The sequence below is a fragment of the Amblyomma maculatum genome, chromosome 3 (assembly GCF_055883805.1).
Source record: "Amblyomma maculatum isolate TAMU_Amacu chromosome 3, ASM5588380v1, whole genome shotgun sequence".
NCBI lineage: Eukaryota > Metazoa > Arthropoda > Arachnida > Ixodida > Ixodidae > Amblyomma > Amblyomma maculatum.
The window spans coordinates 153,944,163-153,957,246 of record NC_139346.1 but is presented as its reverse complement, the minus strand read 5'-3'; the positions used below and the strand labels follow the sequence as shown (position 1 = coordinate 153,957,246).

The 13,084-nt window shown below is 43.5% G+C and overlaps 1 protein-coding gene across 1 annotated transcript in view; it reads right to left on the bottom strand.

Moving 5' to 3' along the window:
* Positions 1 to 3,541, bottom strand: part of LOC146196520 (cationic amino acid transporter 2-like) — a 98,787-nt gene extending 95,246 nt beyond the window's left edge. The window contains exon 1 of the mRNA XM_084598272.1: positions 2,897 to 3,541. Within this exon, the coding sequence (XP_084454398.1) occupies positions 2,897 to 3,242 (346 nt within the window). The 5' untranslated portion in view covers positions 3,243 to 3,541. The remainder of the gene's footprint in view (positions 1 to 2,896) is intronic.
* Between the last annotated feature and the right edge of the window lie 9,543 nt (positions 3,542 to 13,084).

Sequence of the window (13,084 nt, the reverse complement as noted above, 5' to 3'; positions counted from 1 at the left end):
GTGCGCGCTTTCGCTTGGATAAATATTGTTTCCTTATGTCCAATACATAAAGTGTGAGTGCAATTGAAACGGAAAAGCGGGCTCCCTTCACTTATGTCCGCATCGGTACATACGCATTGACAGGGTGCTACAAGGTCAGCGCTAACAGATCGACAGAGTTTCGTTGTGCAGAGCTGTCAGAGCGACGAGTCATTTCCGTTTCATCCCTGTTGACGCTTCCGTTCTCGTGCTCTTCTACATTTTCTGTCACGGTGCCACCGAAGTGTCGTGTTTAGAATGTCATTATGCGCTGATTCATGACTCGGGCGTCACACTGGCTGGCGTTAGCCACGCGTATATATATGCTGCGTGCGCCTTTCGTTCGTACGCACATAAAGTGCCTTTCAGCGCTGCGGAGTCAACGTGCAAACTGTGTGCTTTGGAGACGCAAGAAGGCGTCTATAAATCGCATTTGTAACGCGCAGTGACTCACAGAGCATAAACGTCAGCAGTGAGTACACCACGCTGAAGTCCAAAGTAGCGCTGGCGTTTGTAATAATGCGATCAATGAGAGAAAACAAGAACAAAAAGAAAAGAAGGAACGGAGGAAGTGTGTACGAGAAGCTGACACTAGAGCTGCCTTTCTTCTCAATTTATCAACGCGCCAGCGCACTTCACGTGCTTTCCAGCGTATGCACTCACTCTACCGAATCTCGGATACACTTAAGATAAAACAGAAGACTGCAGAAGGTAGCGCAAAACGTTGTAATAACGTTAATAATTTGTTATGTATGTTCAAGAAACGTTATTTGTTATGTAATAATGTTAATCTAACATTAAAATGTAACATTAAATGTTATTTGTTGACTTCCAAATGCTTGCACAACGTTTATGATATAAGTAAATGCTAATGTTAGCAATAAAGCATTTGTATGACACATTTAAACTTAGCAAATAATGTGTGTATGTTCAAAACATATATGTAATGTCCCATATAAAGCTGAAAATTAGCATTAAAACAAGCCCAGCTAGTTGTAACATGGAAATACATAAGACGCGAAGCTTGTACCATAACATTTATGCTCAATGTCAAAACAGTAACCATGCTATAATGCAAGACAAAACTCTTATTAACATTGTATGTATGTCTGTGAAGCACTAACTTATAACGTTATGAAAACGTTACTACAACGTTAAAAATACATTCAACATGATCCCTTCAAGTACCTAATTTACCACTGTTTCAAGGCTTTTTCCCGGATTTTTTAGCAGTAATGATAGACTATAACTAACAGAATTTTGCAATTAAACCTCTTGACACCACGCCAGCTACAGATTATACATATACATTAAGAATCGTTTAAAAACTGTAATTGTCTACAGTTCACAACTGACACATTTCACTGCACTGCTCACGGGTAACATACATACGCATGAGCCTGGGTTAGAGCATCAGGCGACATGCTTTATATATAGCTGTACGCTATGTTGTACTGTGCTGTAGTTGCTCCTGTAGCACTCTTCATTCAAAGTTGATGAAGTTGCTAGCGTGCATGCGCGTAATATATTTTTGCGGAGTTCGATCCCTCATTGTTGTTATCATCTTAACATTGCTTTAAGTTACTGAATTGTTATATAAATGTATGTACACTGCTAGAATAATATTATAATTACGTGTGTGCTTAATGTTTCAGCAACGCTAGAAAATTGTAATTAAGAACATTTATTAACGTTTGACTCAAACAAATTAATAACGTTATTATAACATTTCGGTGCTACTTGGGTGGGACTGCCGTCATGTCGGCATACAAAATGAACATCGTCGATTGCTTAGAGACTCCCTACTGGTAAAGTTTTATGAGGCAATAACCTCACATTTTCTCACACCATCTCACTCAATTCACATAAAAAAATCACATATATGTCGCATATAATTGCATAAGGTCTCATAGTTTCTTGTACATTATCATAAATTATGTACGATATTTTATGATAATGGCGTGCACCGTATGAAAGTCCAGGCGATTAGGTGAGATTTTATGAGGTTATTGCCCTGTAGAACTTTTGGTTTTTCAGTAGGGCTTCACCTTACTCGTAATCTCGACCATCGTCATGCCAGGAAAGAGAAATTTTGGCAGTAAAATGGCACCGTGTCAGAAATTGTGTCATGAACGTATTAGTTTTGAGCCCATGCCATTAACAGAGTAAGCCACACAAATGAATATGACAGCTTAGCTTCGTGATGCCGGAAATGCTTTACTCACGCCTAGAGGCTTGGTATGGCGTTATCAAACCTGTACCTCACGTCGTAACGGTTAGCACATGATTATATTTAGCTTTTGGTGCATTGGCGCATGCCATTGTGTTTATTCTGTTCCGCTTGTTTACATATAGCTAACATGTGGCATCACTTCAGATTCTGTGTAGTGCAAGTGACATAAGCAAGACGGTTGCCAAGACCGTTCAGGCGTCTTCGGCCACGGTTCTGATGGCTCTGCACAAGGAGTAGGTCCTCAGTTGCATCATGTATACGCCTGATCAAGTCGAACTCAACCAAACATTGCCAACGCAAGCTTCTACGCCAAAGTGCGAAGTGAAGGCTTGGCACTGAATTTTTCTTCGACGCGCCTAGCATTTTGCACGCAGCCAGCCGTTATTGTGTCACGGTGAGCTTATTTACAGGCTCTGTTACGAGTGCAAAGAATGAGTACAGTCGCCCGCTGTCGCCTTGTTTCTGCCGTCTGCTAACCCATTTGTGTCAGGCGAGCGAGTGACGTCTCCACAGCTGGTGTCGGTAGACACGAAAGAAAGCTTCATCTTGCGCGCCGCATGCACGCGCGCGTCAGCAAAGATGGGTCACGACAAAGGGAAGCTGAAAGAAAAAATACTAAGATAAAGAAAAGAAAAAAAAACTCACCAGCCAGCAATGATGCGACGGCGGCGACAAGTAGAGACGGTACGACGGCACCTGCGGATACCACAGCAGCAGCGTTTCCCACCACGACAAACACACCGAACGTCAATCCGGGTGCGATCGCCGATACGATAAGACACAAGCGCGCCCGAGACGCTGACTTGGGCCCAGCGTTGCGCGAAGACGACGACGAAGAAGCCGACTTTTCGTTTCCTTTCTTGGCTTTAGATTTCCCTCCGGCGGCTCCATTCTCCATCGTCCCGGAGAACCTGCGCACCTGGAAACTGTGCGGTGATTTGATCCGGGTCATAAGCGACCACAGGATCTCGCTGTTCCGACGACGTGCCATGATGTCGTTCGGGGAGCGCTGCGCTTGTGCTGCTCGAGCTCTTAGGGCATGTTCCGAAATCACCGAATGCACTTACAGAAAGCTTCCGTTTTGTTCAGCTCGCGCGTAGCAGTTCAGTAAAGTAGGGAGCCGCAGCGCGTCGCTGCCAGAGACGCGAGCCGAAAGCGCGAACGCGAGTTCATCTTGAAACACGGCCGACTGGAGCGAGCTATCGTTTGTGGAGCAGCTGCGGCGGCAGCAGTGGTGGCGGCAGCCATCTTGATTTGCTGCGTCGTCTGCCAGTCGAGCAAATTTTCGTCTGCTTCCGGCGCCGTCCAATCGAGCTTCCGCGCCGCACCACGTGACCACCACTTTTTTTCCAGGGGCGGGGAGTGCAGCGCTCGAAGTGGGTGCGCTCTGGCAAGCGTAGATCGATGCACACAGACGCACATACAAGGCGCAGTTTCTTCCTTTCTTTTTTTTTTTTTTTAGTTCTGTTCATCGGGTCATTTTATTGTTTCTTTTTCGGTTTATCTTAGGCCACATCGCTCCAATGCTCCTGGAGTGGCCCAGTTTTTGTTATTGACGATCTATGCAGTGCTCCCGGTGGAAAGCGTTACGTTCGGGGAAAAAGGAGAGCTTTTGAAGAGTTTATTTTACTTTCGCGGGATTCGTCTTTGCGTTCGCCGAGCCTGGTGCCGCCATCTGTCGATGGAGTCTAAAACGCTTTCGCTGTAAGGTGTGCTGCGGGAATGCTTGAGTGTGCCCCGACAAACTATGTCATGTTTCTTTGGCGCGTTGCGTCGAAAGCCGCTCAGAAAAGCAAAACAATGAGAAAAATGTAGCTAGACATTTCAGCAGGAAAGTTCGTAGGAAGAAAAGCAGCTGCCTAGTACAAAAGGTTTTGGCAGTTTTCCAGTTTTTGCTTTTGTTCTTGCGTTCGAACTGACTTCTGAAAGCGTGAAGCCTTTTGGGCCTCCTTGAGGATGAGGAGTGGCATGATGCACGAACTTCTCGAATCCATCAGGTGTTGCAGACTTGTAGAGTTTTTCGAAGAAAAAGGATACCCTGCCAATTTTTTGTTGTGTATTCGGAACTACATTCTGTCTCTCGAAGGCGGCATCGATACCGCGCCATTCTGGCAAATTGTAGTTATATTTCTTTCCTATCGTTCTTTTAGTGTGTTCTTTGAACAGGGAACATTGGTAAATAAATAAATAAATAAATAAATAAATAAATAAATAAATAAATAAATAAATAAATAAATAAATAAATAAATAAATAAATAAATAAATAAATAAATAAATAAATAAATAAATAAATAAATAAATAAATAAATAAATAAATAAATAAATAAATCGATTAATCAAAATATATTTCTCTAAAAGAACAAACGTTGAGAGAGAGTGGCGGGTAATGTTTCTCCTTCGCCCTTTCCCAAAGCTCTGGTCACAGCTCGAACAGTAACAATAATTATCACATTTATTTATTTATTTTCAGTATTGCAGGCCCCCTTAGGAGGTCCAAGCAGGTGTGCATACGGAGCATTTACACTTAACACACACAACATAATAAAAATGCCCATTGCGGCAGTAACACGTGCTTAAATAAATCCCCGATAATACAGATATTTCAGATGCCTAACTCAGGAAAAAAAGACAATATACAAGCGGCGCTTGAAGATGTTATCAATAAGGAATAATTAAACAGTCGAACAGTAGTATAAATATTATGTGTTTTGAATTAAAATGATAGCTTGCACCTAGTGCCTATAATGCCATGCCTTTTCCAATTCTTCACTATGCAATGGCAAAGATACTGTCCGTCGTAATCTACCTGTTAAGTACAATCGGCCTACATGTATACGTACAGTACCTAATACCCCTCGTATAGTGTAACACCTATGAAGGAAAATGATATGCAGCCACTATCATGTCAACGCAGATCCTCATTGCTATGCGTCACTCGAGCTCAGATGAGAGTGCGGGTCGTGCATATCACTGTGGGCCTGCTTGCGGATTCATGGAAGCTGCACCGTTCGTAGCGGCTTCCGTGTGTGGATCCGGTTTATGCACGCGAAAGAACTCAACCCCGCTGCGTCAGCTCAGCAGAGAGTCGTGCTACATTTTTTTTCATCTGCCGGGATGGAGCTGCAGGCTGGAAAATTTGTTGTTCTTGACTTCTGCACTTTTGACGTGTATTAAATACGCTCAGAAAGAGACCACGAAGAACGAAGAGGGAAAAAAAAATGTTAATAAAGAAAAGTAGAATTCCTTAGCAGACTTGAAACACATTCAAAGTGTTCAGAAGAATCATAGACTAGCTGACATGCTGCGTGACCTCGGTCAACAAAGTCTGTTTCAAGGAAACGTTGTGGGCAGGCCCGTCATTAGTGCTCGGCAGCGCTCCGAAAGGTTGCATCTGCATCACGGATGAGTTTGTTGACTGAAAACTTTCTATTGTTACGACAGAATTTCTGTGCGGTATTCGACGAGAAACCTGTTGTGACAGCAGAACGTTCTGTAGTAACATCAGACATTTCTGTAGTTACAACAGAAAGTGCTACAGAACTAGACAGCAGAAATATACTACGGAAAAACTATATAACTACAGAAAAGTACTACAGAACTACGGAAAAATCTAATGTTTATGACAGAAATACAGAATATTTTGTCGTATTTCTGACACGGTTCTGTAGTTCTTTCCGACTGGGGGGGCCAGTCAATTTGAGTACAAAAACGGTTTCTTATTTTACTTCACTAACATTCAATATATGTTACGGACATTATTAGTTCAGAGGAAAACTGTTTAAAAGAAAGAAAAGTGTGCACATTTCGCTGACGCTTAATGAACAGCTACTGTCTCCAGGTGGATAATGTGTCCCCTTTTATGCTGGATTTAACTGTATTTGAAATATATATAGTTCAATATTTATGACAAGTTTGCTGTAGTACGACTTGGTTTACGCGTAGAGGTTTTAGAAACCTGTACTGGCGATGTACTGCTCATCAAAATATGACAGCTACAGCTTCGCAGTACACAACACAGAAAAAAATGTGAATACCTGAGAAGAGAGAACATTACTGAGCGAACACAACGACTGAACTCAATGCAAAACCAAGAAAACACTCGTTGCTAGAGCATTGCCGTCATAATATAAAAATACTCGAGAACGTATGGACAGAGGAATTATATGCAAACAGAATGACGTGAATCTAAGTCATGTACAAATAATACTAGGATTGGTAAATTGACACAAAATATACTCTATACACTCTCGAGAAAACGGTAGAGAGGTTGAAGTTCAAACATATTTTGTAGCCCTTGTTCTTACAGGGAAATTATTTCTGGAGCAAGCTGAACACGGTGAAAAACGTGATATTGTGGTGTTCTTTAGAGATAAAGTATAACCACACACAAAAGCACTTTATTGTTTTCTTCATGGCTCAGCCATTGTTTTCGCGCACTGCACGGTGAGTCGAAGGTACACAAGAAGATTGGTGATTGCCAACAGGTGCGAAAAAAACAAGAAGAAACCTCTCGAGAGCAGATGGGGTTTATTGTCTCCTTTAACGACGCCCACGAAAGAACCATGAATCAAGTCATACAATACAAGCAGGAGAAAAGTTTCATTTTTTTGTTGAAAGCCTAATCGCGGAACTTTCTCCGGTAAGCAAGGACGGCAATATGTAAGTGTACTGACAATATAACAAGCACTGTTTATTCGTACTGAAAGGTTTAAATCACGTCCGCAGCACGTGAAGCACGACTTGGAATGAAGCCAAATCGAAATATGAGAGTGTACAGTCTTTGTCAGAAATATACAGTCCGAGGGTTTTCCTTCTAAACCTCGTAACGAGGCTCGTTCTATAATTTTCTTCATATACCAGTGTTGCTTCCAGGAGCCTAGTTAGGGTGCTTAGAAGCCAGCCTCTTGAGCCGTATACATTTTACGAAGACTGTACATTCTATTAGACACAAAAAAAGCATGGACCATCGCGTGGTGAGGTTGCAGGCAAAACTTGCATGGCTACACAGCTTATATACCTGATCTCAAGTAGTCAAAAAACGAAACAACGTCAGGTTCTGCCTCGATCTATATATTGTTTGTCATGCCATTGGACTCGAAAATAATGTGTCCTTACCGATGGGGTCAACTTCGCGTTTATTTATTGCTTGAGTCCGCCATGCATTAATTTTCGAAGGGTGATTAATTTAGTGCAGCGCCCTGTCGCAGTCTGTCTTAGTGGATTGAGCAAAATGCGACAGCTGTGTTCTGCTTCCATTAGACTTTTGATATCTTCTGTGGGGAATGTCAAGACGGTACAAAATTTATTATATATTTACCTTGTTTCCTCGATACCTAGAAAAAATGAATAGAGCGTAACCATTTGTAAAACTTTATTGTGCTTTGTCCCATTCGCCTTTATTACTAGATGAAGGATATATTGCACGAATGTTTTGTAACAGTATTCCACGATAACAAAAGAGCTTCAAAAAGCAGCACGAACTTGTTGAGCCATTTCTAGCTTTAAAAAATAGGCCGCACCTGTCTGGCCCATACCTCTCACCAAAGCCAATTTTCAAAACTTGCGTAACCCCAGTGACTCGATTAAAGTGTTCCAGAACGAGGGTTCAGAAAACGGCTATCAAATGGGGGCATTATGTCTAGAGAATAACCACTGGGCGTGCGAGCGACATGCAAGCCTTCCAAAGGGAGCTGATAATTTATATTACATTTTTAAAAATCCTCGCTTTCGCAACGTATCGCTGTCCATGGTAACGCGCGTTCGCCCAGGCAGTCAGCGACAGAGCACACATGGACTGGTTTCATCATCATCATCATCATCATCATCATCATCATCATCATCATCATCATCATCATCATCATCATCATCATCATCAGCCTGATTATACCCACTGCAAGGCGAAGGCCTCTCCCATATTTCTCCACTTAACCCGGTTCTGTGCTAGCTGCATCCACTTGACCCCTGCGAGCTTCTTAATCTCATCCGCCCACCTAACTTTCTGCCGCCCCCTGCAACGCTTTCCTTCCCTTGGAATCCAGTTTGTTACCCTCAGCGACCATCGGTTATCCTCTCTTCGCACTACATGTCCTGCCCATGTCCATTTCTTCTTAATGGACTGGTTTACACAAGTACAAAAATAGCATACTCAAATTATCAATGGATCTCGGGAGTATAATTACAGATCCAAAGCAAGAATGATAGATTCAATTGCAAGAATAACAAGCGGAAATAATCATCATCACAAGCTGTGTTGATCCACTACCATCAAAAGGAGATCAAAATATACATTTACACAGTATTTGCTAATGCATTTCCTGGCACGTTTATGATACCATTTCACTGATAGGAAAAATCAATCATGAAAACAGCTGCATTCTGTTAAAGCTTATGCTTTGATCTCATGCTATGTCCTTTTGGACGTCAAAATTTTATGCGCAGCACTAAAAAAGAAAAAAAAAAAGATTTTGGTTTCTACCCAGGGTCTCGACTATGTTTCAAAGATGGCATTTCGCAAATATATTAGAGCTGAGGGAGGAGTTGCAGCTGCTTCACAATCTTAATTGAGGCGGTTTTGCCGGTGATGCAAAAGACACAAGTTTGAGCTCTCGTAACTTGATAAGAAACAAAATAATATAACATGTCATTTCATCCTTTTGTGTCTACGTCTTGAGCATTGTTGGAAGAATTTTGAGCAAAATTAAGGATGGGTTTTTGTTGTTTAATTTTGAATAGAACCCTTACAGTCAAAAATACTGTGCTTGGCATAAAACTTTTTATGCTTACCCTTGTTGCATGAAAATTAAAGTTAGTGAGCTTGATTACTGCACAAGCGCCTATTAGTTCATAAAATTTGAAGAAGGTGTGGCATCTAGTCACGGAGAAAATAATTCGTAAACTTCAGTCAGTCAACTTTTTCAGTCAGTCATTTGGTCGGTCGGTCGGTCGGTCGGTCGGTCGGAAACATAATTTACAGTGATCTTATGTTGCAACAATTCGTACAAGTAGTCTCTGATTATAGGTGTCAAATTTAGAAGCTCTTCTAGGGCTCTATAATTTACGAATAATTTTTAAAAAGTGCTCTTGGCAAACTCTCGCAACCAAATAGGGCGACTCTTCACAGCGAATTCGTAGCTGCCCCATTTCATTTGACGTCAGCTGGGATTTCTGGATGCCCCCTTTCAATTGGGCATGATCCAGGGATGCTGGTAGGACAAGGAGCGCTGGGGCGCCGTTGTGGCCTTTTTCCTTTATATTGTTACTTAGCGGTATTAGCTAGTCGTGCTGAGGATGAAGAAGTGAGTCAGACTCCGAGAAGACGACGACGCTGAGGGTTGTGAAATCGGTGCTCTGATCAACGTTAGTTGTGCGGACAGCTTTCGGACTATAGATCTTCACGTAACAATATTCTGTTCTTCAGCACAATGTGGGATGGGTTGAGCGGGGAATGGAGGAGCATCGTTTTAACTTCGCCGATATACATATATGCTGTTAGTGAATCTTGCTTAATTTTTTATGTGTGCTGATAGAACAACGATTGTTCGTGCGCGTTTTCTAGCTTTCATAAATAGATTTTCATGGTCCTTTTAAGGAAGTAAAACCAGAGCTATGCGACTGAGCTGTATTTCGCAAAAGGGAACTTTCGATCGTTGTCGCGCCGGTCATAATTTGCACGGAGTACGCGGGATCCACTGTTCTAAGGAATTTAGGGTTTGGAGTGGTTTTCGGTAACCGCTGGTTCGTACCTCGACACTATTTTCCGTCCGAACGAACCAGAGCGATCCCACCCACATCCGAAGTAACAAGCGTCCGAAGCCATATGCTTACGTGGGCGTCGGCCGGGATCGCGCTTCTTGTTCTAATTATCGAAATTACCTAATTAACGGAGGTCTAATGAACGAGATGTTACTCCACTACCGTTCTCAACGAAGATCTAGGTTTGAAGTTGTTGCGGAGAGCAGACCCAGTATTCGTCCTACTATCTCAAGTGAAACTTTAAAGCACTGGTCTATGCGAGCTATTATAAACGCGTCTTTTACGTGAAGAAAACGCTTCCTGATTTCGCCACGCATTTGCCCATTGTGTGGTCTATCAGACGATCAAAGAACCCAAATATAATGAGAAATATATTTGAAGTACAAACACGTTCAAGGCCAACTGAGCTCCACTCCTAATAGCTGTGTTTATCCCTGTTACGTTTCGAACTTCCCGAGTAACGAGACAGTGCACATGACGAAATGGGCGTCCGTTTTTCTAAGAAGACTTCAAGCGACCACCTCGGAGTTTGCGGCGCCAGAACCACCCAGGACGCAGCAACGCGGTGTCGCATGTCGGCAGCGACGGCAGCAGTTGCCCCAGTTTGTGTCCGGAGGACTGTGCACAGAGACGCTAACGAATTCGCCGAAGAACGGACGCGCCTATGTTTGGAAACAGAGCGCCGCGGCGCCGGCGTGTTAACGCCGAGGGAAGAGCGGGTCGTCTCCTCCCCCTCCCCCCATGGGGAAGAGCGGTCACTGCATTCCATCCCCGCGGAGTGCTCCCATGCGAAGGGTCCGCGTGGGTGGCGCACGGTTTCGACCTTGGACAGCCACAAGTCTCCTTGAGACCCCATGCTTGTCTTCCCCCGGTGGAGTCGCCGTCGTGGCGCAAGAGTGAAAAAGAGTGCGCTGGGACGACGTTTCTGGTGGGCGGTTCCCGAAATTTGTGTATGTCAGGAACTCGAATGTGATTAGACTTTGACAAAACAGAAAAAAATTTCCTAACTAGGTACTTGGGGGAGAAGAAAGTTGTTAAATACGAGAGCCCGGGTGCTCTCTTATGTGTACCTTTTCAGATGTTCGCCATGTAAATAAACCCTCGTTAAGTTCTCTCTAACTCTCGGCCCGTCTCTGCGTGGGTGGCCACTTCCGAATGTTCAAGTGCCTGCAGCCCGGCGTCTGACTCGGGTCTTCGCTACCCGTTGGTCCGCTACCGGAGTAGACTCAACGCAACATTCCATACAAAAGATTGCCTTTGCCCCTGTTCTGCGCGACGTTAGTACAGAAAAGCACAAGGTTAGATTCATCACCATGCGTGAGTTGTTAAAAGTATATGGGCTGTAGGCGAAACCCTCTCTTTTAACAGTCAACCAGTTACATTAGACACTATGTTTGCTTCGTATACTTGTATAGAGCAGTATGAATGTTTAGGTGGAAAGTTATTAAAAGCGTCCGGAGTTCATGGAATTTTTATAGGCAGCCTACAGCGGATAAACGGGAAGATGCTCCCGGTATGGGTAATGCAGAGCTTAACTGTACCCCGAGTATAGGGTGCCGCAGGTAGCCACTGCTGGGGCGCCCGAAGAGTGAGATGCAGCGGAGAAAGAGGTCAAGGTGTAAGTGCAACGTAGAAAGCGGAGGAGGAGGCTAGGCAGTGAGAGTTGTGGACGAAAAATCGTGAGCATGCATCCGGCATGTTGGAGTTTACGGGTGTCATAGATTGCAGTTATGCAGATGGTATAGACTCTTACACGGGTGTCCAGCTGCCAGCTCGGTAGCTGTCAAATGGGAAGGCGGCATAGAAATGGAACCTGGAAACCTTGAATCACAGGTCAGGTATGAAACCCAATAAGCCGCACAGGGGAATTGGGATCACATGGTGAAAGTGGAGCTTTATATCTATATCGAGTGGTCATTGACATAACTGGGCAGCTTTCGAAGATGTCCTAGTCTGCTGTAAATGGCGTTTGATGTAATACGGGCGCAGATTAAAAGAACAGGGGTTTAGTAAGTAGCAAAGTGCATGAACGGGGACTGAAACCGGAAAGGGAAGCCCGTAGATGGAGCCATTAGTGCAGTCGTATCAATGTCTTTGAAAAAAAGTAATGTATGCACAAATATCTATTGTTATATGTGCTCGCGCAGAAGAAAAACGCGCTATGTCCACAGGCCTTGGAGGCAAGATCGTGGAAACATGGCAGCACCGCCAGCAGGTGTCATGAAAGCGCCTCCTTTCTTACAGTCATGAACTGGAAAAGTACTGAGTGCCATTTGAACGATACAGCCATTAGGGACAGCATAGAGTAAGCTCAAACTGCACATGCATGAAAGAAAAAAATTGTCTATGAAATTCTTTCCTCGGCCGAATTGCAAAACTAAAACACTCGTTGAGCTGCGCTCCAAATTCGGCATTACTGAACCACGTAACCATCGTCCAGTTTTCTCTCCATAATAGCTACGTTAAGTCACTTTCCGGTGAGCATAATTGTGATAGCAAGAGCAGGGATTAGACCCACGGAGTGGCCCACACGTCCCTGCGTGCGAGTGAGTGGCAGACCCAACAGTGAGAGTAAGATGTGCGCTGCACAAATGAATATACCCGTTTAGCCTTCCCATTAAAATTTCTTTTCACTTCGTACTTATACTGATTTAGTCATTTACGTCTTTATAGCCTTTCTAGACTTTTTTTTTTTAATAAAGCACAAAATTTGTCTCTGCTAGGTCACTGAATTCAAGCGGACCCGCAGTTTACCAGCCTATTGATGGACGTGCCTTTGACACATGGGGATAATAGCGACAGAAGCACGTCCCGCTTGTTACCCAACCATGTAATCATCCTGTTGGGAAATAAGCTTAGAGAAACTGAATTACTGGTTACATTTAACTCAGCGAAGTGTGCTTATAACTAGGTGTCAAAGCTGTCAGTTTGATGATCTGAAGAGAGAGAGAGAAAGAAAGAGAGACGGAGAGTGATTTTTCTCTCGAATTATCCATGTGTTCTCCTTTTAGGCTTGCACATGCTACCAGGGAGATGTTGTACGAGTACTTCAACACAAGCGGCCAAGTATCGTGGCAGGAG